General features: G+C 63.6%; 2 protein-coding genes across 4 annotated transcripts in view; one reads left to right on the top strand and one right to left on the bottom strand.

Moving 5' to 3' along the window:
• FLII (FLII actin remodeling protein) overlaps positions 1-7,204 on the top strand; it is a 12,957-nt gene extending 5,753 nt beyond the window's left edge. For 2 of the 3 annotated variants that reach the window (XM_080825805.1, XM_080825804.1), the window contains exons 10-30: positions 139-223; positions 616-763; positions 948-1,084; positions 1,289-1,501; positions 1,783-1,962; positions 2,659-2,741; positions 2,877-2,951; positions 3,191-3,274; positions 3,377-3,548; positions 4,102-4,206; positions 4,296-4,487; positions 4,624-4,812; positions 4,924-5,063; positions 5,149-5,395; positions 5,555-5,709; positions 5,800-5,860; positions 5,948-6,076; positions 6,159-6,265; positions 6,361-6,466; positions 6,561-6,626; positions 6,714-7,204. In XM_080825805.1, the coding sequence (XP_080681931.1) occupies positions 139-223; positions 616-763; positions 948-1,084; positions 1,289-1,501; positions 1,783-1,962; positions 2,659-2,741; positions 2,877-2,951; positions 3,191-3,274; positions 3,377-3,548; positions 4,102-4,206; positions 4,296-4,487; positions 4,624-4,812; positions 4,924-5,063; positions 5,149-5,395; positions 5,555-5,709; positions 5,800-5,860; positions 5,948-6,076; positions 6,159-6,265; positions 6,361-6,466; positions 6,561-6,626; positions 6,714-6,848 (2,809 nt within the window). In that variant the 3' untranslated portion in view covers positions 6,849-7,204. The remainder of the gene's footprint in view (positions 1-138; positions 224-615; positions 764-947; positions 1,085-1,288; positions 1,502-1,782; positions 1,963-2,658; positions 2,742-2,876; positions 2,952-3,190; positions 3,275-3,376; positions 3,549-4,101; positions 4,207-4,295; positions 4,488-4,623; positions 4,813-4,923; positions 5,064-5,148; positions 5,396-5,554; positions 5,710-5,799; positions 5,861-5,947; positions 6,077-6,158; positions 6,266-6,360; positions 6,467-6,560; positions 6,627-6,713) is intronic. The other variant, XM_080825806.1, reaches the window with a different exon arrangement.
• LLGL1 (LLGL scribble cell polarity complex component 1) lies at positions 7,134-24,446 on the bottom strand. The gene is made up of 23 exons (XM_080825810.1): positions 24,303-24,446; positions 20,843-20,940; positions 18,599-18,680; positions 18,380-18,510; positions 17,237-17,395; positions 16,996-17,158; positions 16,782-16,917; positions 16,395-16,449; positions 16,078-16,232; positions 15,779-16,002; positions 15,493-15,560; positions 14,277-14,430; positions 14,099-14,203; positions 13,008-13,300; positions 12,509-12,656; positions 12,135-12,288; positions 10,374-10,666; positions 9,618-9,882; positions 9,303-9,417; positions 9,013-9,125; positions 8,613-8,733; positions 8,373-8,449; positions 7,134-7,803 (listed from the first exon to the last, which is right to left on the bottom strand). The coding sequence occupies exons 1-22, from the start codon at positions 24,381-24,383 to the stop codon at positions 8,374-8,376; spliced, it is 3,189 nt and encodes a 1,062-aa protein (XP_080681936.1). The 5' UTR covers positions 24,384-24,446; the 3' UTR covers positions 7,134-7,803; position 8,373.

Here is a 24,446-nt window from a genome sequence, read left to right as displayed (position 1 = left end):
TTAAACCCACTGGTGTCTTCGCTAGCTGGGCTGTCGGCTCCTCTGGCCCTCCCTGGCCCCCCATCTCCAAGACCGGAGGTCTCCTTGCCTCCCCCCACACTTTGTCACCTCCCTGAGGCTCTGGCTCTGTCCCCACAGGTGCACAAAGCTGAGGAAACTCGTCCTGAACAAGAACCGCCTGGTGACCCTCCCAGAGGCCATCCACTTCCTGACGGAGATCGAGGTCCGGGCAGGCCAGGGCCGCTGCGGAGCGGGAGGAGGGGCCCGAGGGGGAGGTCGGAGGTGACGATGGCCCCTCAGGGAAAAACCAGACAAGGCAGTGTCACTGGAGTGGGGGGGACCTGGCAGAGGCCCCTGGAGGGGTGCCATTGCCACGGAAGGGAGAGGGCAAACCACACCCCGGTGTCCATGCCGTGCACGACAGCATCCTCTAAGCCCCGCGGCCAGCCTGCGAGGTCGCACTCCACAGATGGGAAAAGTAGAGCCCCAAGGGGTGGCTGCAGAGCTGGGATGGGAGCCCAGGCCCCTGGCTGCCAAGAGCCAGAAAGCCGGGTCAGCGTGACCGCGAGGTAGATCTCAGGCTCAGTGCCACCTCTGCCTCACCCTGCGAGGCAGGTCCTGGACGTGCGGGAGAACCCCAGCCTGGTCATGCCTCCGAAGCCTGCGGACCGCGCTGCTGAGTGGTACAACATCGACTTCTCGCTGCAGAACCAGCTGCGGCTGGCAGGGGCCTCGCCTGCCACAGTGGCAGCAGCAGCAGCTGGTAAGCAGAGCAGGTCTGGCTGGGATGCCGAGTGGGTGCTTCTCCGGACCTCAGCTTACCCATCTGTACATTGGGTGGGACATACACGGCTTCTGGATCCCCGTGCATCAGGTTGGCCCCTGGTTGCCTGTATGCCCGAGGGGGTGGGCCCAGCTAGTGTCTAGCCGTTTACTCCCCCACTAAGCAGGAAGCGGGCCCAAGGACCCCCTGGCTCGCAAGATGCGGCTCCGGAGACGCAAGGACTCAGCCCAGGATGACCAGGCTAAGCAGGTGCTAAAGGGCATGTCGGATGTGGCCCAGGAGAAGAACAAAAAGCAGGAGGTAAGCCAGGCCAGGGGCTGGGACAGGGGCAAGTGATCCTGGGCTCTGCTTAAAACAGACTGTGCAGCCCAGGCCAAGAGGGAGAGTGGGTGGGTCCTGAGTAGCAAGAATAGCCCGTGCAAAGGCCCTGAGGTGGGTAGCAAATAAAGAGGCCAGACTGAGTGGCGGTATAAAGGCAAGACATGCCTTTGACTGTGACCCCAGGAGAGTACCGATGCCCGGGCCCCTGGGGGCAAGGCACGGCGCTGGGACCAGGGCCTGGAGAAGCCACGCCTTGACTACTCTGAGTTCTTCACGGAGGATGTGGGCCAGCTGCCCGGTCTGACCATCTGGCAGATCGAGAACTTTGTGCCTGTGCTGGTGGAGGAGGCCTTCCATGGCAAGTTCTATGAGGCTGACTGCTACATTGTGCTCAAGGTGAGGGTTGGGCATGTTGGCAGGGGCTGTGGGACCCCCAGGAACCTTATCTCAGATGGCTCCGAATCTGCAGCTCCACTCTCTTGTTCGCTGAGGGAAGGTGGGAGAGAGGGGACTTTGCACAGGGGGCAGGATGGCGGTGGCCCAGGCCAAGGTGCATCAGTGCATCACCCCCGCCCTGGGGCAGGGGAGTCTGCGGCAGCTCCAGAGGACTCTGCGGGTGAGCCGGGAAGCCAGGACCCCATGGCAAGGCCTGACTCGGCCTGTGCCCCGCCCCCCAGACCTTTCTGGATGACAGTGGCTCTCTGAACTGGGAGATCTACTACTGGATCGGCGGGGAGGCCACTCTGGACAAGAAGGCTTGCTCTGCCATCCACGCCGTGAACCTGCGCAACTACCTGGGCGCCGAGTGCCGCACTGTGCGGGAGGAGATGGGCGAAGAGAGCGAGGAGTTCCTGCAGGTGCCTGAAGGAGGGGAGGACCCGAGGTGGGGCGGGGTCGGGGGAAATGGGCGTGGACAAGGGCCGGGATGGGGCTGGTAGGCGGGGCGAAGACCTCCGGCTCACAGTGCTGAGAGCAAAGATGGGGGGGTGAGAGATGGGGGGATGTGGGGTGGGGGGGGTGAAACCTCAAGCAGACAGCAGGGTCACGAGGGCTAGATGCAAAAGGTGGGGAGCCTGGGCCAGGGGAGCCGAGAGAGAGATGGGGAGCTCGGGCAATAGCACCGAGGGGGTGGGACTGCCGGCTGGACACCAAGAAGGCGGGCCCAGGGCTGGACCCTGAGTCAGAGTGCGGTGAGCGAGCTCCGCTGTCCTCTCAGCCAGCTGGTCGTGTGTAGACGCCCATCCACCCAAGATTCTACCCTGATTCACCCCTTGCCCTCTTGCATAAATCTGCTTGGTCCTGTGCCCCATGCATGCGTATCTAAGCATGCTGTGCATTCCTAAACCTTAACACCAGCAAACGTATTTTTACACATCCTAACGCTCTAACGTATTTATAGACGCGGGTCTAACTCCTTTTTTTTCTCTACCTTCATCCCGGATATATAGCACATGAGGCACCTGTAGACAGCTCTGCCCTCTGCCGGGGTGGGGGGGTGTCTGGCGGGGGAAGGGGTGGCTCAGTGATGAAGGCCTGCACCCTCACACATACAGGTGTTTGACAATGACATCTCCTACATCGAGGGTGGAACAGCCAGTGGCTTCTACACTGTGGAGGACACACACTATGTCACCAGGTGAGGGGGTGTGGGCGTGGCTGGCGCTGGGCTGCACTCCGTGGGAAGGATGGGGCCAGAGGGTGTTAGGGCTGAATCGGCCCCTTTGTGCCCCTCCCTGCCCCCCTCCCCAGTCACTCTTGCTCTGGCCCCCAGGATGTACCGCGTGTATGGGAAAAAAAACATCAAGTTGGAGCCTGTGCCTCTCAAGGGGTCCTCTCTGGACCCAAGGTAGGCCCCCATGCCTCCAGGGGGAGTGCTTGAGCCCACACTTCCTCCCCATTAGTGGGGAGCAGTTTTGGGTTCTAGAGAAAAAAAAAAAAAAAGACCTTCAGAAACCCTTTTAACCCCTGTCTCATTGAGCTTGGCAGGCCTAGTAAGGCGTGAAACCCCACAACGAGGGATTTGGGGCAGGGTCAAGGGCATGAGGGCAGTCCCCGTCCCTGTCCATCACTGCTCCTCCTGCCCAGGTTTGTTTTCCTGCTGGATCGAGGGCTGGACATTTACGTGTGGCGGGGGACCCAGGCCACACTGAGTAGCACTACCAAGGCCAGGTATGAGGACACGGTGGGGGATTTTCTGCAAAGACAGATTGTCACCTAAGAAGGGGCACGGGACTCACTAAAGGCTTTGCATACTCCCACTCCCCCCACAAGGCTTTTTGCGGAGAAAATTAACAAGAACGAGCGGAAAGGGAAGGCAGAGATCACACTGCTGGTGCAAGGTCAGGAGCCCCCAGAGTTCTGGGAGGCGCTGGGCGGGGAGCCCTCCGAGATCAAGAAGCACGTGCCGGATGACTTCTGGCCACCTCAGCCCAAGCTGTATAAGGTGAGCCGTGGTGCGGGAGGCAGTGCTGGCCTGACTTCCTCCGCTGGCACCACGGTGATGGCTGTGGTCTTCCTCTGGACTTTGGTGGGGAGAGGCTGCCACCTCCTGGGCAGGAAATAGCCAGAGCAAAGACCAGGGGGCTGGCTCTGAGTGAGGCCAGGAGCAGTGTTAGACTGTGCGTTTCCAGGAAGGTGGGGCTGGAGAGGGAGGCTGCCACGTGCGTGCGTGGGTGCCAGGCCTGAGAACCTGGCCTTGATTCTCAAGGTGATAGGAAGCCCCTAGGGGTGTTGCGAGCAAGAAGACAGAGAATTAGGAATGGCAATAAGGACCTGGAGAGGGCAGGCAGGGAAGGCATCATTTAAAAGCCCTTCCACTGATAGAATGTCCTTCAAACATTAGTGGAGGGAGGAAACAGGTCGGAAGAGGAGCAGGCAGTGGTCCTGAGCTCCCACAGCAGGGAAGGGGCTGGACTCCAAAGCAGGGGGCTGCTGGGGGGTGGGGCTCCTGTGCCCCAGAGCCCGCCCCTGACACACCCACCCCTTCCTGCTGCCAGGTGGGCCTGGGCCTGGGCTATCTGGAGCTGCCGCAGATCAACTACAAGCTCTCGGTGGAACATAAGACCCGTCCCAAGGTGGAACTGCTGCCCAAGATGCGGCTGGTGAGACACACGGAGGGCGGAGGGCGCGGGGCAGGGATCCCTCGCTGGTGGCCCGGCATCGGCCTTGACCTCCAACCTTTGCCCTGCAGCTGCAGAGCCTGCTGGACACGCGCTGCGTATACATCCTGGACTGTTGGTCCGACGTGTTCATCTGGCTGGGCCGCAAATCCCCGCGCCTGGTGCGCGCCGCCGCCCTCAAGCTGGGCCAGGAGCTGTGCGGGATGCTGCACAGGCCGCGCCACGCCACGGTCAGCCGCAGCCTGGAGGGCACCGAGGCACAGGTGCGGAGTCCAGCCGAGCTGGCACAGGCCATGCCCCCTGGGAGCCACCCCTCGGCCCAGTCAGGCCCCGCCCCTCCCCGGCGAGGCTCCGCCCCCAAGCCGCCAGGCCAGCTCGTGTTTTATCCATGCTCGGCAGGTGTTCAAGGCCAAGTTCAAGAACTGGGACGACGTGTTGACGGTGGACTACACGCGCAACGCGGAGGCTGTGCTGCAAGGCCCGGGACTCACCGGGAAGGTGAAGCGCGACGCGGAGAAGAAAGATCAGATGAAGGCTGACCTCACCGCTCTGTTCCTGCCCCGGCAGCCGCCCATGGCGCTGGCAGAGGTGGGGGCGGGGCCTGGGGCGGGGCGGACTGGGGCCGGGTCGGGACCCTGCGGTAGCGGGAGGGGGCTCCGTGCGGGGCCCTGCCCTGTGACTCGCAGCTGCCCCGTGCAGGCGGAGCAGCTGATGGAGGAGTGGAACGAGGACCTGGACGGCATGGAGGGCTTCGTGCTGGAGGGCAAGAAGTTCGCGAGGCTGCCGGAGGAGGAGTTCGGCCACTTCTACACGCAGGACTGCTACGTCTTCCTCTGCAGGTGCCGCCGCGGCGCGCCGCCCGGCCCCTCCGTGGAGGCTAGGGGCTCGAGCCCCACCCCCGCTCACCGTCCTCTGACCCCCCAGGTACTGGGTCCCTGTGGAATACGAGGAGGAAGAGGAGAAGAAGGAAGAAAAGGAAGAGGAAAAAGCGGGAGCGGAGGGCAAAGAAGGCGAGGAGGCAGCGGCTGAGGCGGAAGAGAAGCAGCCCGAGGAGGACTTCCAGTGCATCGTGTACTTCTGGCAGGGCCGGGAGGCCTCCAACATGGGCTGGCTCACCTTCACCTTCAGCCTGCAGAAGAAGTTCGAGAGCCTCTTCCCTGGCAAACTAGAGGTGTGCCTGCACCCCCTCTTACCTGCTCCAGGCCACGCCCCCACTCCAGGCCACGCCCCCATAGCCTCTCGGGGCGGGCAAAGACTCGGGAGGCGTGGTGGGGGTGGGAGGGTGGAGGCGGTGTCCAGGGAGCTGCCCCTAATGCTTCCACATCTCCAGGTGGTACGCATGACACAGCAGCAGGAGAACCCCAAGTTCCTGTCCCATTTCAAGAGAAAGTTCATCATCCATCGGGGCAAGAGGAAGGCAGCTCAGGCTGCCCAGCAGCCCAGCCTCTACCAGATTCGCACCAATGGCAGCGCCCTCTGCACCCGGTGCCTCGCTGGGGGGAGGAAGCATGTAGTGGGCAGGTAGGGGCCAGTGGGCAGCAAGGACCCCTTGCTGACACTTCCCACCCCCCCCAGGTGCATCCAGATCAACACTGACTCCAGCCTCCTCAACTCCGAGTTCTGCTTCATTCTCAAGGTGGGATTGTGGGTGTGGTGGGGACTGTGGAGCAGGGTCACGGGCTGTGGGCTGGCCCCGACTTGAACTCCCCCACACACTTCTCAGGTTCCTTTTGAGAGCGAGGACAACCAGGGCATCGTGTACGCGTGGGTGGGCCGGGCGTCGGACCCAGATGAGGCCAAGCTGGCAGAAGATATCCTGAACACCATGTTTGACGCCTCCTACAGCAAGCAGGTGACGCGGGCAGGTGGTGGGCGCGCGGGTAGTCCTGTGGGAGCAGACCGGGGTCCTGGGCCAGACAGACCCTTTCCCACAGGTCATCAACGAAGGCGAGGAGCCCGAGAACTTCTTTTGGGTGGGCATCGGGGCCCAGAAGCCCTACGATGACGACGCCGAGTACATGAAGCACACCAGGCTCTTCCGGTGAGGCCAGGACCCAGACCCCACACCCCCAGCTTCCCCCCGGGGCCGGCCGTGCCTGCCACCCTCACAGCCTCTCCCTGACCCTCGACCTGCAGGTGCTCCAATGAGAAGGGCTACTTTGCGGTGACAGAGAAGTGCTCGGACTTCTGCCAGGATGACCTGGCGGATGATGACATCATGCTGCTGGACAATGGTCAAGAGGTGAGGCCCCTCCCCTCTCGCCGATTCGGCCACCCAGGGGGCCCACCCACTGCTAGGTGGGAAGCTGAGACCCCCTGCCCTGCTGTCCCCACAGGTCTACATGTGGGTGGGGACCCAGACAAGCCAGGTGGAGATCAAACTGAGTCTGAAGGCCTGCCAGGTGAGCCAGCTGGTGGGGAGGGCTAAGCCCGGCCTGGGGGGCTCTGCAAGGACCGCTCCCGGCTCATGCCCGGGTCCGGCCGGCCAGGTGTACATCCAGCACATGCGATCCAAAGAGCACGAGCAGCCGCGCCGCCTGCGCCTGGTCCGCAAGGGCAACGAGCAGCACGCCTTCACCCGCTGCTTCCACGCCTGGAGCACCTTCCGCAAGGCTCTGGCCTAGGACAGCAAGCGCCCCCCCGTCTGCAGCACTCCCATCGCAGCCCCAAGCTCGGGGCCGGGGTGGCCCGTCCGTCCACTGCCGCTGGCAGAGGCTGTGCGCAGGTAGCTGCCCCTGTTCGGCCACCTGGCCCCCAGTGCCACGGTCCCCAGCTGCACAGCCTGAGCAGCACCAGGGGGGACGCCCTGACCCAGGCCCTCAGGGGTCTGGGCAGCTGGAGTCCCTCCAGGGAGCGCTGCTGTGTGATGCCCCCTCCCTACCACAGAGAAAGCAGCGTGGTTGCCTTTTAAGAGATATTAAATGCTTTTATTTTCAATATTAAAAATCAGTATTTTTAATATTAAAACAGCGCTAATCTTAACAAAATGACAAGAAAAAAACCCCAAGGTACAATCTACAGGGAAACCCATCCTGACCGACCCCCCTCCCAACACAAGTGCACACACGCGTGTACACACACATACACACACCTCTGACTAGACCCCAGTCACGGGGTCACACACGCGCACACACTCCCAGTCACATACACACACACACGCACGCACTCGTGCACAGACTGGGTGGGGAGGTGGGTGCTGGCCCAGGAGCAAGTACCAAAATAGTTTTAGAAATGCCCGTCCAGCCCGGCACAGGCGTTAGAAAAATATTCTTTGCAAAGGGATTGGGGAAGGACGGTGTGTTGATGGGAGGTGGCGCGGGCTTGCCAGCCCCAGCTGTCTTCTCCCCATGGCACCTGGCCTCCAGGCGGCCAGCTGCCCATAGGAGGGGCCGCTGAGAATCTGCCCCAGAGGCTCAGGGGTGAGCCCCAGGCCCACAGCCCCACACTTCCCCAGGGTCAGGGCGGGCAGGTCCTGGTGGAGGCCACAGGTTAGCAGATGTGGGTCTAGGCAAAGGGCCCAGGGAGTCCTGGATCCCAGCTCCGAGCAGGGCAGTTGGGAGCCACGTAGTTTTGGCCTTCCTGGTAAAGGAAGAGAAGAGGGCTCAGAGAAGGGCAAGGAGCCCCAGAGGGGCCGATAGCCCGGCTGCAGGGGCCACCACGCTGTCTCCGCCCCCACTAGGGACAAGGGTTCGGCAGTGACAGCCAGAGGCAGTCTTGCTGAGCCGGAGCACTGTGCACATCTGGCCCCACCGAGGTCAGGCTTGGCAGCAGTAACCCCAACAACAGGAAGAGGGAGCTGGAGCGCAGGGCCACACTGTGCGTGGGGGCACCAGACAGCCAACAGGTGGGGGCAGACCTAGGGGCCCCAGACGCAGACCCCAGATCCTGGTCCTACTCCCTGGGATCACCGGGCTGGACCCGACCACGTGAGTCTGGGGGATCTCATCTGCAAAATGCGCTGGCTGAGCCAGCCCCCAAGCCCCCAGCTGCCAGCACTGCGAAGCTGTTTGCTCCGGACCGGTTCCACACACCACCTATGACATCCAGGAGCTGACAGGCTGGCCCTGTTTTTCTAAGACTCAGGTATGAAAATCAGGGCTGTCAAACAGCACAGAGCAGGCCGACTCAGGGCCCTAAGCCCACAGCACCTTATTTGATCAGGATGGCGCAGGCTCGAGCCTCATCTTCTGCCAAGTTCCTCAGGTTTTCCGATTCCTCTGAAGAGCTAGGGGGAGGGGGAGGGGGATGGTGATCAGAAGGTCCTGGGACCAGGCCCTTCCTCGGGCCTCTGTGCCCAGCTCTGACAGAAGGAAGGCCGGAGGGTGCAAGCAGGAGGCTAGGGAGCCTGGGGAGCCCCTCCCGCACACCCACCCGCCCACCTGCCTCACCCCAGGAAATCCTTCACGTCCTCCACCGTGACATCCCCTGTCGTGTCCAGTGTGGTGTCCGCACTAGTGGCCGAGTCAATGGACATGGGCGAGAGCATGGCCTCAGGCGGCTCCGGGGTGTCTGCAAGGAAGAAGTGGTCAGGCCCCCGCCTGGAGCCCCATGGCGCCGAGCACCCTCGGCCCTCCACCTTCCATCCCCGCGGACCTGCGGACCCAGACCCAAACCCAGCCCAGAGTGAAGCTCGGGACCATGGGCTGACCTCCAGCCCTCTCCTACCTAGCCTGCCCCACCCTGGGCTTCTAACCAGGGCCAGGCTACTGCCTCCCACGGAGACCTGCCCCCACATCTGAGCTGTGTGGAGGTCTGGCCACCTTTATTCCCCACCCCAGTCCCCCTCACCAGCTCCCTTGCTGTGGCCAGGATCCGGGCTTCCATCGCGGCTCCGTGAGGCCAGGACAATGCCTGGGGTCCCGTTAGCCTGGCTCAGCTTGGGTGACTCTCGGAGCCTGTGGCTGCAGAGACGGGGTCATGATGAGGACCCCACGAGTGTCAGACCCTGCCTGCCCTCTCCCAGGCCCCAGGGCCAGAGAGGGGTGCCACCATGGAGGGCCACCCTCATTTCATGCAGAGTTGGGGCATGGGGATGAGAGCACCCACGGTAGGCCTCCTGGGCCGGGCCGTCCACGCACCTGGCATGGGTGCTATCTCGGGGCCAGCTGATGTCCAGAGAGCAGAGTGGCTCTGTGATATTCCGGGCACTCAGAGAGAAGCGTTCAAATTCCGACGGAGAAATCAAGTAAAAACCTGGAGGGGGGGTGCAGGCGAGGAGAGGGGTGCAGTTAGGGCTGGGACTCCAATCACAGCCCCTCAGCGGACTCCCTCCCTACCCCCCCACGCCTCTGAGGCCGGTCCTGCGCTGGCCCTGGGGCCCCTCTCTGCCAACACTCCCCAGTGACCCTCCCAGCCCTGCTCAGGCCGCCCGCCCCGGGAGGCTTTGCCCTCACCCTGGCCATGGCGTGTGAAGACGCAGGAAGCGATGCCGCTGATGTCCTCCTTCCGGATACAGGAGTAGTGCACCTGCGGCCGCAGGCCAGGCACGGAGAACACGTGCACGTCGCCCAGGTTGGTGAGGCAGGCCAGGCAGGTCTCTGCATAGTCCTCACAGGCCACACTGGCAAACGTGGCAAGTGCCACCTTGCGCACGCGACAGCCCTCGTGGGCCGTCAGCTTGAACTTGGTCTTGGCACTCACCTTGGGCAGCGTGAACACCTGGCGGCGGGCAGGTGGCCGGTGAGCAGGGCCTGGAGTCCCAAGCACAGGCAGCAGCCCCCACCCCGGACCCAGCCTGTGAGCGGGGCCTGCATGGCTTGGCCACTGGGCCGCCTCCACCCGGGACCCACCAGCCCCCAGCTACCCTATCCTCACACTCCACCCAGGTTCCACGCTGTTCCGGGACACCTCCCGGGGCCCCGCCAAACCAGCCACACTGGCTTGTGAGGGTCAGGTGGCTGCTACCCCTCAGATCCCGACAGATTCAGCCAGGCAGAGCTCCAAGAGTGCTCAGAGGGTCCTGGCAGGGACTCAGTGGGGCAGGAGGGTGCTGAGGGACTGCGGCCACCTGGGCTCTGCAGGGGGCACCTGTACCAGCCGGGGGTGCCTCGGGGGGAGGAAGGGATCTCAGCACATGAGGGATATAGGGCAGTTTCTAGAGGATCCAATGGTGTCTGGGCAGGAGCCTGGAGGGTCTCCCTGGGGCTTACCTTGAACTGCTCCTCAGACGCTATGAGCACGGCGTGGCCGCCCTGCATGTCGGGGGCCTGTGCCAGGTCCCGGGAGGCCTCATAGGGCTCAGGCAGCGGGCGGCCACGGCCATCCAGCACGGCGATGGCCACCACGGGGGCGCGGTGCATCAGCTGCACCTCCTTGCCCAGCACAGCCTCCACCGCCCGCTCGGGTCGCTTCTCGCCGCCCGCCGCTGCCGGCACCTCCAGCGCGTAGGCGAACACAGAGCCTGAGTTGGTGCCCGCCCACATGGTGGGTCCGTGGTGGGCCGCTGTGGGAGGCCAGGCCGGTGAGGTGGGCTGCCGGCCGCGCCCCACGGGCTCCTCCTTTCCCCTCCCAAGGCCCCAGAACTGCCTCTCCCCCGACCCACGCCTCCCCAGAGGCCAAGGCACGGTTCCCGTGCTGCTGATGAAATGTGGGGCCTGGGATACAGCCCCTGCATGAGGGGGAACGGCCTCGAAGACATCTGCAGGCAACCGCCCTACATCCGGGCCTCTAAACCCCATCCTGCAGCACCCTCAGCCCCCAGCTCCGTACCAGGGGCCCCAGCCCTGAGCGTCTCCCAACGCCACCGTATACCATCACCGGTCCCAGTGACAGACTCAGAACCCCCTCACCCCACAGACATGCTCCAGTGGGCTGCAGCCAACCCCCTTCGGAGTGCTTGCCGCCTCACAGGCTGGCCTGGGCTGGAAGACACTGTCTCGCCAGCTTTGCCCGCATGAGCTGCAACTCTGGGGACGGGCCCTCCGTGCAGAATGGGAGGCAGGAGCCAGCAGGAAGCGCCAGTCACTGCCATGAGCCCTTGATGAACCGGTGGCCTCTGCAGCAGCCGTCAGGGGGAGCCAAACACCCGGGCAAAGTCAGCAGCTCACCGCGCTGCCCTGACAAGGGACACTGGCCGCTGGGAAGCCGTGCCCCGTCGGCCGCCTCACAGGGACGGCAGAACGCGGTAAGGAGAGCTGCCACGTCCAGTGAGAAGAGCCACGGGACAGAGGATCCCCAACATAAAAATGACACCGGGAGGGGGTGCTCCCCTCGCAGACCCAGGGACCAGAAGTCCCCTAAGTAAGATGCCAAGCGGCGCCTGATTAGATGCTGACCCGACAGCAAGCATAAGGAAACGTTCTTGAGATGAATGAACAAAGGCACCAACAACCAAGCGTGCCTGGGACCCACACTGGTTCTGCAGGGTACAACACGGAGACCCTGGCTATGGGTGACGCCTGGTGTACACACTCTTAAGTCCTCACTCATAGTTTTCATCTAAATGACAGAGTGTGGGGTGGGGATGGGTGCGGCAGCCACAGATGGCTGGTGGCACCAGGCCAGGGGTCGCGGTGGCCGGACTCCTCTCTAGCTCCGTGGATGGTCGGAATCCTCCGTGACCCGAGGCACTAATCAATCCCAAAGCCGTCCATGGAGCCAACCGTGTCTTTGCAGAGCACCGGCCACCCAGCCTCCAGGACGCGTGCCCACCACAGCGGTGGGCGCCGGCTGGCCCCCGCACCCTCTGCCCCCGATCTTGGGCTCCCTTCTCCCTGCTCGGGTCACGGAGGCCCTCCTGGCTCACTCACCAACCCCTCACAGGTAGAAATCCTAGTGGGACCGTCTGGGGGGCCAGCTCCGTGCAGCATGCAGTCGGCTTTCCTGCTTCCCGGAAGGCGCAGTGCCCCCCCTCCCACATGGCCTAGATGGCCAGCTGAGGCCCATCTCCCCAGCCCATCCCCCTGTCTCACCATCTCGAAGGAACGTGTCAGCAAAGTAGAGGCAGCGGACGACGCCGGAGAGGGAGTCGTCGGCGGAGCGGGGCTCGATGCGGCGCTGCACCGGGGTCATCTCCACGTCATGGGGACACGCCTGCTCGGCCAGCTGCGCGTTAGCCTCCTGCAACTGGAGGGGGGGCAGTGGCCTCCAGGACGCCGCCTTCCCCACAGCCCAGTGCCCAACAGCTCTGCACCCTCCCCGCCCCATCCTCATCACGCTGGCCGGGGCGAGCGCGGCGACCGGACACCGGGCTCAGGGCCAGGCCAGGGCTGGGGCCTGGCTCCACGGCTATGCCCAGCCCGCAGAGGCAGCCGGGCGGCACCCGGGCAGCCAAGCCCCAGCTCACCTTGCTGGTGGCATTAGCGGCCCGCTTCTTGCCCGAGACTCGGCTCTTGCGGATGCGCCGGAAGGACTGGCGCAGAGACTTCTTCAGGGACTTCACCCGGGACAGCGGGCCCTCCATGGCCAGAGAGTCATTGGGGTGAAGCGTGCACCTGCGGGCAGGCTACGTCAGCCAGGCCCCAGAGCAGATTCCGGGAGCGGCCACCATGCTGCCGCTGGCCCCGGGGGTCAGGAACCAGAGGCCCAGGGACGCTGCCCTGCCATCCCAGCAGCTGGGGCTTAAAACTCCCCAGCGGCACTTCCCCTAAGAACAGGGCTGCCAGAGGGGCAGAGGGCCTTCAGGGCACCCTACCTCCATTATCTCAGACCTTAAAAGGGGAAAGCGAGGCCCAGACAGGTGCGGGGTAACATCAGAGCCCCCACAGGAGGCTGGGGTCGGGGGTGGGGGTAGGGGGGCAGTACAGATACTGAGTCACCAGGCTCCGGCCCCACCCCACACACACCTGGCCAGCACTGGGCTCCTGCGCTGATAGTCAAAGAGGCCAAAGCCGTGACTGGTGCCAAAGGCCACGAGGCTCCACTCGGCGTGGAGCGTGACAGCGGTGACAGCAGCTGGTGGCAGGCACTGAACCAGCACTCGGGGCTGGAAGCCAGCAGGCCATGGCAGCGGCCCCGTACGCGGACTCAGCCGCTCGTGGCCCTTCCACGTGAAGCCCTCTCGGTCCTGGAGGAGGTCCACACTGGCCACGCTGACCGCCTGCTCCGAGGGCACGTCACTTAGCTCCAGCACCAGCACCTGAGCCCACAGTCAGGGTGGCGGAGGGGTCAGCATGGAGGAGGATGGGAGTAGTCAGGCCCCACCCAAGCCTGCCAAGCCCATCAGGGTGGTCCCAGTGGTACTGTCTCTAGTTCATCTACTTAATAAGCACTTATTGAATGCCTGCTGTATACCAGGACCTTCATTGAGCACTGGGGAACACAATGGTGACCAAGACCTGCTTCCTTGTTTTTTATAGGCCAAATATCCCATCCCCCCAAGCCCACCTCCATTAAACACACAGTTTATACAGAACGTAAGACATAAGGTATACAGAGTATACTTTCTTATTAAATTCTTATATATATTAAGGTATACCCTTAAGTACACCTTAAGGTATAAGGTATAAAGTGTAAGGTATACAAAGTATAAGGTATACAGAGTATACCTTCTGTATACTGCACGAGTGCCAGTGACACAGCAGTAACCAAGAGCCACTGGCCTTTGGAGCAAACTCCTTTCCACTCACTGGTCTCCCATTTAACAGTAAGTGCCCGTGGAACACATACGTATCATGCGGGTGCTGGGGGCACCGCAGGGACGGAGCCCTGCTGGTCCCCACGCTCCCAGGGCTCACCTTACACTTGTGCTCCTGACCCCAGCCCCAACCCTCCATGGTTCCCCAAGAGCCAGTGTCTAGACTCAAGGCCCTCAATGGGTTCCACCTCCCTGGCCAGCCTCACCCCAGCCACCCTCACCTGAAGCCCCACTCTGGGTCAGATCTACTTCCTCCAGAAAGCCCTTGGAGACCCCAAACTGAGGCCACCTCTGCCGTACCTGGCCTGCCGTGCCAGCCACCACCATCTGGGCCGTGTACTTGCACAGGGCCACCTTCTGCACACCGAGCCGAGGGTCATCACTGTAGGGATCAAAGCAGCCCACCTGGGGGGCAGGATGGAGTGAGGACTCAGGACAGGTTGGGGCCCAGGTCCCCAGAGCTCGGGGAGGGGCCCACCTTGCGAAACGGGGGCCAGTCGTCCTCGGCGGCCTGGGCCAGGCTGTCAGCGTGCTCACAGTCTGTCTGGAAGAGGCCGGCTGTGCTGAGCTTGTAGAGCGGCCGCAGTGCCACGCCAGAAGCATCCCAGAACCGCACAGTACCGTCCTCGTGGCTGCGGGGAAGGCGACGTCAGCCCCGCTCCGGGTCCCCCTGCGCCTCCCCGGCCACTCATCCTGCGACCACTCACTGAGCACCCACTGCAGACGCCAAGCACTGACCAGACTCCCATGGCACACAAGGACGCGTCTACTGCAGAGAGCGAACACATACTGAGCGCCCACTGTATGCCAGACCCCATGCACCTGGGCCTCTCAAACACAGTGAAAAGGGGTGGAAATAATCACCAGTGTGATGAGCAGGAGATGGTAGAGGAGAAAATGCAGGGAAGAGAGGACTACGGGCGCATCCAGGAAAGGCGCTCGGGAGCTAGCCACAGCGCAGAAGGATCAGCTGGGGCATGAGGCAGCCATGTAGGCAGAGCAGCAGGAAGCCTGGGGAGGCTGGGAGGAAGCAGGGAGGGGAAATAGGGGGCAGGAGCAGACAGATCTGGGGTGCAGCCTCAGGACACAGCTGCAGGGCCCACGTCAGGGGCCTCCGCGCAGTGGTGAGAGCCCAGAGCCAGGGTGTGAAAAGGTGCCTGAGTCTCTGGGGCCGGTTGGAACACTTCCAGAGCCACGATCAGTTCCCCAGCAGGGGAGGGGACACTGGAGCCAGAGGCCTGAGGGTTCCAGCACAGGCAGACAGCAGAGGCAAGGCAGGAAGCTAGGGCCTGAGTCACTGGGCACGTCAGCGCCCGCCAGGCCCAGGCTGGGCTCTGCAGCACCTGCCCAGGGCAGATCCGCGTGGGCCAGCCCAGATTTTCCGGTCCCAGGGCAGGCTGGGTGGGTGGAGCTCAGTTCCAGACCAAAAGGCAGGGCAGGGCGGGGCCTTAAACCAGGGCCTAGGGAAGCTTCATCCTAATCCACCCTGCAGGAGAGGGGGTGGTCTGGTCCCACCAGGGGTGGGGCCTGGCTTACCAGGCAGGTCAGTATCCACCAGGTCCCGGACAGGCTCTCCCACACCTTTGGGGCCTGCACCAGGCTCCATCTGTGCGCTCGCGCGCGCGCGCACACACACACACACACGCATACACACGTCACACCTGTGCTTGACCACAGAACACACGTCTGCCTACCCGGTCAGCAGCAGCCCTCGCTGGGATGGCTCCTGGGCCAGGTTCCGGCCCCCGGTGATGGGCCAGCTCTGGGACAGGGAGGCAGAGATTTGGAAGCGGAAGGTCAGGACAAATGCCTTCTCCTCACCCTGGGCCTGGCACCCGGGGCCCAAACTGCCTCTGAGTTCCCCATGCATGTCTGCCACATTCCCCACTCTGGGCCTGGGCCTGGCCAGAGCCTGGATCACCACTCCCATCCCTCACCCCCCACCCAACCCTCGCCCCACAGGAGGCCCCGGGCACATACCGAGGCGCTGGAGGCAGGCTGCGGGCTCTGCTGCTCACCAGCACTCACGATGCGGGCCCACAGCTTGGCGGGGACATTGGCGACGTGTGCAGAGCAGGTGATCGCGGACGAGTGCAGTGGGGCCAGGTATGGGGCGGGCACGGCAGGCCAGCCGGGCGTCTGCAGGTCCAGCACCACCAGCTCCTCCTCGAGCAGCACGGCCAGGGCCTGGGGCTCATCGAACTCTGCGGGACGAGGGCTAGGTGAGCCCAGTGGCAGGGGGCACAGGGCACGGGGCACGGGCCAGGGCGGGCACACACCATCCTCAGGCCGTGTGCTGTGCACCGTGAAGAAGTCGATGATGCGGGAGGTGAAGTCCAGCGTCACCAGGGTCTCGGCCCGGAGCACACTCACACAGTGGCGGTCACCATAGCTGGCACGGGGCATGCCTCCACTGAAGATGATGAAGTGGTCCCTGCAGGGCCGGCAGGGGAGCCACGTGAGCCACGGGGCCCCAGTTGCGCACTGCCCAGCCCAGGGAGAGCGATGCAGGCCGTCCCTGCGCCCCCGCACCCACCCTGCTCCCCACTGCAGACACAGCCCCCAGCCCACGTCTGAAAACCCGCTCCCCACCTACCCAGATTCACAGTTTCGCCACAGAATCTTGTTAATGGCTTTGCAGGGGAAGGGGCCTGGAGGGGTGGGACAGTGTCGGGCTCACTCACTCGCCAAGACCGGAAGGGCCCCAGGTCACACTTCTCCAAGCTTCTCCCGTTCCTAGTCTGCTTCCATCGCTCCCCACCTTGCAGCTGCTTCCTGACTCCCCAAGGGGAAAGCCCACTGTCCCACCGCGCACCCCCCCAGCGGTCTCACCTTTGAGGATGGCGCTTGGCACCACCGCCTTCCACCAGTCCTCTTGGACATCCCCACCAAGGCCAGGCAGCCCCAAGTGCCTGAGTTTGGGGTCACCGGCCAACCCCATGCTCAGGCGGCAGGAGCCGCCCTCAGCCTCCCCGGCACTCACCATATGGCGTGGTGGCCACTGTGGGCTGGGTCATCGGGGAGTCGCCGGCATCGGCGGACCAGACGGCGTAGCTGCCGTCGCTGTGGGAGCTGACCAGCGTGCTGCCACTGCGTTCCCAGCACAGGCTCTCCAGCTGCTGCCGGGCACAGGGGGGAGTGTGAGCAGGGGTGTGAGCAGAGGGCCTCGGCGGGGGTCGCCAGCCTTCCCCACATACCTGGTTACCCAGGAAGACGCGGTCTGCGCACTGCGTTGCCTGGTTCCAGATGACCAGCAGGCCCCGGCTGTAGCCGATGAGTATCTTGGTGGGGTCCCGCAGGTGTCCCTGGAGTGACTCCACAGGGCCCAGAGCCTTCCCACACCGGTAGTCATCTGGCACACTGAGGAGGGGCTCTCGTGAGCTGGCAGGAGCATCCCCAGGCCCGGACTGGCTGCTGGGGGGCCCGCCTGCCTCTCACCTGCGAAGAACCTCGTCCGGGGCAAGAGTCCGCCCCTCAAGCAGTGTCAGGGTGGGAACATCCAGGAAGAAGATGCTGCCGCCCTCGGTGCCCAGGGCTGCCATGTCACCAGCCGCCACCAGCAGGACCACTGTGACGCGGGCAAGGCTGAGCGGGCCACTGCGCAGGAGGAGGGGAGGCAGGTGAGAGCGAGCCCAGGCCCCTGCTAAGGAGGGGTGTGGATGGGGCGGGGCTGCTCATGACGGCCCCTCTGCGCCCACAGAGGCCCGGTTCTCGTGTGGGCTGGCGCACCGGGAAGGCGACGGTGGCGGCCGCGGGCCTCGTAATTAGCTCACTCAATTATTCATCAGGATGTGGGGAAGGAGAGGGATAAAAATAGGTTCCCCAGGTCTTGGAGACAGACTCCCGAGCCCCTCCCACTCACTAGGAGAGGAAGACAGGAACCAGGCCAGCGCCTGGGCCAGGACCAAGGGCTCCAGGACACACACGACCCTCCTGAGCCCGACCCGGGAACCCCAGTCACCAGCTCACGGATGGCCCCTGACTTCGCTGGAGGTGCCCCAGACTGACCCTGCCTGCAGAGGATGAGAGACCTCCGCTGGGGGACCCACCCCAGGGGGAGGGCTGGATGTGTGGGGGTCTCACTCAGCCCCCAGCAGGAGCGGGACAAGCCACCCACTCAGGCAGTATAGGATTCTTGAAGGGTTAAGGACTTGCCCACACTGACCGTTTCAGGAAGGGCCAGCAGGGCCGGGGACCAAGAGGCCCCTTTCACTCTCACCAGGGGTCCAGGCCCACTAGGTTGCTCCCTAGAGTGTCCTCTCTGGCACCTCATACAGCCTGGTGGGACCCTCCTTGCCCCCAAACTTGCCCCGTCAGCCATGCGCTTTACGGCCCATTACCCCACCCCCAACCATGAACGGCCCTAGTCACCACGAGAGCATCACCTGAGACTCGGCCGGGACCCCCTATTTAACACCTGAAAAATCCACCAGAACCCAGGCACAGCTCGATGGACTCTGCCCCCTCTGACACCCAGGGCAGGCGTCCTAGACCCACAGCGCCTCTGCGAGGCTGGCTCCCACCATCTCCACCAGGCTCCCCCAGGCCCCACAGCTCATCCCCAGGCAAGTCGTCTGGTACCTGGCCCCATCAAAGCCCGGCCGACTCGGTGGCTGGAAGCTGAGTGCCTCCTCCAGGTGGGCGCAGCCATTGTGGTGGGCGATCTCCCAGAGGTGCAGGCTGCTATCGTCCAACAGGGTCAGGAGGCGGCCCTGGTGGATGAGCAGAGACAGAGACCGGGCTAGTCGGGGGCCAGGCAGGGCGCAGAGGCTGGGGCAGCCGGGGAGGGGAGAGGCTTACCTGGCCGGGCAGGAAGTGCATCTGGGTGACAGTGGCTGTGTCCCGGTGCAGGCCGGTAAACTCCACACCAGGTGCACCATAGCTGAATGCAGAGGTCAAGGGCAGAAGCAGGCATAGGAGATCCTCCCTTCCGAGAACCTTCCAACGGGCCCCAGCCAGGCCTGCCCTCCAAGGTCCAAGGAGGGACACCCGTCCTTGAAGAAGCACAGGTCTGTACCCCCAAGATACCCCCAGGCTCAGAGTACAGGCTTCACTCTGCGCTGCAAGTTGTGCTGTGTGACCTTTACTTCCTCATCCGTAAAATGGGCGTGTGAGTCCCACTCCCACCTTGTAGGGCTGATGCAGGGCAAGTGAGAATACAAACACACCCAGCACCTTTGGCCCAGACCTGGCACGTGACGAGGCTCCCGTTCTGTGTCAGCCTCAGAGCATGTCTGTGTACGCTAAGAACTGGGCCCCGCAGGTTGGGATCACACAGGCAGAGAGGCCAGGCCGGGCCTGGGCACGGAAGCCTGGGGCACAGCAGAGTCCAGGCTGCCTCTTCCCAGAGCTCCAGGCCAACCTCCAGCTGCGGGCAAGGACACTGAACTCCCCCTGCGGCTGGAAGCCAGCAGCCCCTGCTGTGATCGGGGAGAGGCCACGATCAGCCCATTTCACAGATATTGCACGGAGGCTTGGGAAGGTTGGGTGAGTTGCCGCAAGTCCCTGGGGTCAGTGCCAGAGTCACGGCAGCTCCAGGCAGCTCCAGGTCCGAAGTGGTCCGACAGGGGTCCGAAGGGGAGGGGGGAGGGGGTCAGGAGGGAGGGCTAGGGAGGGGTCAGCGTTGCCCAGCAACGACACAGGGGCTCGTTGCTTTGGAGCTAGAGCTGGGATTCCCTGCAGGAACCAGAACACAGAAGAGGGGACAAAAGAGAGGGCAGGAGCTGCTGGGCGGGAACCAGGGTTGCCAAGGAGACGGCTGCCCTTGAGGGGGAGGGGTAGCTGCTGTGGCCAGCCTCAGTTTCCCAACTCAGGGCTCTGGTAGTTTGGGGGAAGGAAGGAGGGGAAAGAGGAGGGCCCCAGCCTCCTCCTCTGGGGCTGTCTCCTCGCCAGTACATCAGGTTCTTTGTGAGCACGCAGAGCCCGTGCACGAGAAACACCATGGAGGGACAGCTCAAGCGGCTACCAGAGTCGCCCCATCAGGGGACTGAGCAAAGGGCTTTGGGAACACAATACACGTGCGGGGCACAACAGTACCCAGAGGGGCGGGCGCAGGCCAGGAAGTGCGACCCCCCCAGGGCCGGTGGGGGCGGTTCAGGGCAAGGGATCCAAGCACTGTCCTCTCCCCACCCCATTCCCTGCTCCACGGTGCCTCCCTGGGAGCCCATGAGAGAGGAGGGTCACCCCGGCACCGCCACACTCCCTAGGGAAGGCAGACTCGAAAACTACAGGCCCAGTCGCCCACCCCTGCCTGGCCACCAGCCCTGGGGCGGGAAGACCCCCATGCCCACCCCACCCCTTTCCAGGCATTGACTCATTTTTTGGCCAACCAGCGTCCCCAGTGAGGGTACCGAGAGCCGGAGGATCACGGGGCACAGGGGGAGGGCAGGCAGCCCCCAGTGGGCCTTCTACCTCAGTTTCCCCACCCGAGGGGCTTCCCCGAGAGCAGCAGGGGAGGGGTCCTCTGTAGCAGGCAGGGAGGCAGTCAGCTGCCGGCGTGCCCCCACCCCACCCCCACCCCGCACTGGCAGGAAAATGCCCGCTTTGTGCGGCTCACACGGCCCATTGTGCAGCCGCCAGCACCCAGGTGGGGGCCGCGCCGCACTCACCATGCTGAGCCTGGCACGGCCCCCGGCCCCTCGGCCGCACACATGTGTCTTCGCGTTCGCACACGTGTGTGTGCCTGGTCACCAGGGCAAGGCCCACCAGGCGACCCTGGCCCACTCACCACCCCTGCTGGGTACTGCGCCTGGCCAGCCTCCTGGCCCAGTGTTCCCGGTCAGTTGCTGGAGCAGTGGCAGGGTCGCCTAGGTAACTCGCCGGCTGAAACGCAGCTAGGGACAGCTGTGACCACTACAAGCTGACCCCTCCCCCACAACCATTTCTGTAAAGAAGTCTCAGGGGCAGAGGCCGCACCAACCTCCACCAGGACCCAGGCCCGGACTGCGGCCTCCCAGGGTGGGCCAGGCCCCAGGAGCCGGCATACAGGGGGCTGTTAGCAGGAGATCCCGACTGGCCTTGAAGGCCTCGGTGCGCAAAGGATACATCTTGACGGCCCCAGACCTCGTGCCGATGGCCATGATGCGGAGCTCTGGGTCAAAGGCCAGGGCGCTGGGCTGGTTGGGGAAGCCATGCTCCACGGTCTGCGGGGGGAGGGGAGGGCATGGGCAGCAGCACGCAGCCCCCCGCCCACCTGAGGCCCACCTGAGGCCCAGCCCAAGGCAGCCTCCAGACTAGTGTAGCTGCATGATGAGGATGGGTGCCCGTCCATCTGAGCTCCGCACCTCGGTGTTCTCAACTCTGAAACAGGTGATCACACCTGCAACCCACACCGCACAGGCCCTCCCCCGGCCAAGGCCTTGTCCTCCTCCACAGCCACGTCCAGCCCACCGTGTGCAGGGCTCTGGCAACAGAGAGAAGCAGGACCCCTGAGGTGCAGGCACAGAAGTCGACCCTACCCGTCCCACAGAGTGGGGCTCCGTGCCCCACTCCTGGAGGTGAGCTGCCATGCTTTCTGAGGTCCCGTATAATGTGTGTGGCACTCCCCATGGGCCCCACTGGAGATCGGAGGGCAACACCCAGGATCAGCTCGTCCGGCTCCCCAGGACCTCTCCTTCTGGCAGGGCCTGTCCCATGGCAGACTCCAGCCCTCTGGGTTCTCAGTCCTTCCTTCCACCAGCTCATGCTTTCAGCCACCTTCCCACATCCACCATGGAACTCCCACTCATCCCCAGAGGCCAGCCTGAAGGGACTCCCACCCTGTCCTCAACACCAATGCGGGACACCACAAGTAGGCGCAGCCATCTCCTGACCAGTGCCTCAGTAAGGCACACATTTCAAAAGAAACCGTGGTCCCAGGCCTGCTGCCCCAGCCTCCCTCCTGCCTCAACCAATCCAGGCCAGGGACTGCAGCTTGCTTGGATCACCACATTCTCCAAGCCTCAGTCTCCCATGTGGGCACTAGGGGCAGTGAGGCCACCTGAGGACAGAGTCGCCCATTTGGCTGGCCAGTGCAGGGGGCAGGGGGGAGTGCCCTTCCCTTTCCCACCAGCCTGCCATGCCCGTACTAGAGCTGACCAGGTCTAGCCAGTCCCATCCTCTGCTCAGGGCCGTCTCCGAGCTCCCACCTCACCACCTGACCCCTCTGTCCTCCTCCCTCTCTCCCCCAGCTTACTTGACTCCAGGCCCAATGGCCTTCTGCTCTCCTCCAATTTACTAGGCAGGCTCCTGCCTCAGGACCTTTGCATCTACTGTCCCTCTACCTGGAAAATGCTTCACCCAGCATTCCCCAAGGAGGGCTCCTCCCCATTACTCAGGTCTCAGCTCAGGAGTCACCTCCTCAAAGCCCTCCCTGAACCACCCTGCTCTAGCGGCTCCCTGTCCCCACACTCCCTACCCTCACCCTACTTTATTGTATCCCCAACACTGGCCATCATCCTAACTGCTGCATATTTCACTCTTCTGCTTTGGCTTTTCACTGCCTCCCCCACGAGTACCTCAGCACCTCAAGCGAAGAGGCATTCGTCCCTCTTGGGTCACTGTGGTGTGTCCTCAATACCTAGAAGGGGGCCCTCACAAAGGAGGAGCTCAGGACATAAACTGACATAGACTGGACATCCCATGGGCAAGGTGCGGGCAGGACAGGGATCTGGATGCAAGACAGTCCAAAGTCCACACTTGCTTCTGATGCTCGCCACCACTCAGGATCTAGGACCCATTTGTTCTCTAGCGTTCACCTATCTCCTATTGTGACCAAGCCCCTTGCCCCAAACTATACCAACGCTGCCCACTAGGAATGGGGCCTCACTCTCCTGAGCAGGGAGCCCTTGGCTTCTGCCAACCCAGATCCAGCCAGGAGGACCCACCATCTATCTCCAGTCTCCACTTCACAGTCCCTGACTCACCTGTCCCCACCATCCTCCTTGCACCTCACAGGGGCTCACGCACAGTCACCCAGCGCACGAAGGGAACCAGCTGGGAGACCCTGGACACCAGCCACCCTTCTGGGCTCCGCAGGCCCCTGGCAACTTCTCAGCCACCACATCTGAAGGCCCCGGCAGCACCCCCTTCCCCCCCGCAGGAAACCCTGCCTGCTCCGAGAGACATTCCCACCTCAGCCACTTCACCTCTAGCCATTCCAGAGCTTTCTCCTGAACAAGGGTCTCCTCGCGTCTGGCTCAGGACCATAGCAGCCCATCCAAAAATCCCTGCCCCTCAAGACTCAAGTCAAATCTTGTCGACAAGGGGCCACAAGGACAGAGAGCCCCAGCGCAGTCTGTGACTTTGGGCAAGTCATCATCCCTCTCTGAACCTCAATTTTCTCACCCGTATGATGGGGACAATAACTCTAATCCCTGAGAACAGTGAGGGGCTGTGCAATCAGAGGTTGGGAATAAAAGCGAGGGCAGAAGAAACACCCCAGAAGTTAGCAAGGGAAAGGCGGGGGCCTGGATCTACCACACATCAGTGCAAAAGCTGGGCAGAGGAGGAAGCTGAAGGCAGCCCCTTTCCCATGGCCCCCTCTTGCCCTACCCAGGAAAAGAAAGGAAGGAGCAATCACCTCCACCTTGGCCCAAAGGATAGGTCAGTTGGACCATGTGACACGGGGAGCCAGAGCCCACAGCAGGGAAAAAGGTGGCCCCATTTCATAGCAAAGGAAACTGAGGCCCCAGGAGTTGAAGTGTAGTTGCCTACACAGCCAGGCATCTTTCCTGGAGCCCCAGCAGAGCAGGGCAGGTCAGAGCCCCGGAAGGCATAGCCTAGGGCCTTGGGGGAGGGGAGAAAAGGAACATGGATGGATTTCCCAGCCCCATCCCCCCAACATCTGCCTCCATTCCTCACCCCTCCCCACCCGCCTGGGTGCCAAAGCAAAACAAACTGGGGCCCTGGGCTGCCCCAAGGGCTGAGCAGGGGCTCTGAGGTCCCCCAAAGGAAGAGAGAGAAAGAGACAGCGAGAGCCAGGGGGAGAGTTCCCAAAGACTGCACAGAGACGCATGTAGGCAGAGAGACACGCAGGAGACAGGCGAAGACTCAGAGATGAAGAGACAGAAAGAGATGAAGGAAGGCAGAGAAGGGATACGCAGAGACACACAGGGACAGAGGCAGACAGGCTGAGGATAGGGAGGTGATCCTGGGCAGAGAAGACGGGCACAGACCCAGAGACATGCAAAGAGTCGCACAGAGACAGACAGACACACAGACCCAAGTACACAGAGACCCGCAGAGCCAGGGCCAGTGAGGCCCACAGGGACCCGGAGAAGCTGACTCGGAAAGTCAGCGAGGGACCCAGACCCACCCAGAGTCCGAGAGTGGAGCAGGGGAGGAGACGAGAAGTGGGGCCCGCCGAGGGGCGCGCGGCCCGGCCCCCGCGCCGCGCCCCAGCTGGGCGCCCCCTCCCCCCGGGCCCGACGTGGCTCGGGCCCCCGTGCCCCCGGCTCGGGCCCCCGGCCCGCCCCCTCCCGCCCTCTCCCGCCCTCTGCCCGAACCGCCGCCGCCGCCGCCGCACCTTGTTGAAGGCGAAGAGCTCCTGCTTGAGCTTCTCGCGCTGCGGGTCGGCGCCCTGCCGCCGGAACCGAAACTTCATCATCTTGCGTCCGGCTGCCGGCGCCGCGCCCGCCGCCGCCGCCGCCCGCAGGATGCGCCGCGCGGC

The sequence above is a fragment of the Martes martes genome, assembly GCF_963455335.1.
Source record: "Martes martes genome assembly, chromosome: 16".
Lineage (NCBI taxonomy): Eukaryota > Metazoa > Chordata > Mammalia > Carnivora > Mustelidae > Martes > Martes martes.
This window is presented reverse-complemented; position numbering and strand designations above follow the sequence as displayed.

Coding starts and splice junctions, on each gene's coding strand:
- LLGL1 (XM_080825810.1), bottom strand. CDS start 24,383: ATGATGAAGTTTCGGTTCCGGCGGCAGGGCGCCGACCCGCAGCGCGAG. Junction 17,396..18,379: donor CCGGGCTTTGATGGGGCCAG/GTACCAGACGAC, acceptor CCTCCTGCGCAG/TGGCCCGCTCAGCCTTGCCC. Junction 13,301..14,098: donor TGGCTGGCACGGCAGGCCAG/GTACGGCAGAGG, acceptor CTGTGGGCTCAG/GTGCTGGTGCTGGAGCTAAG.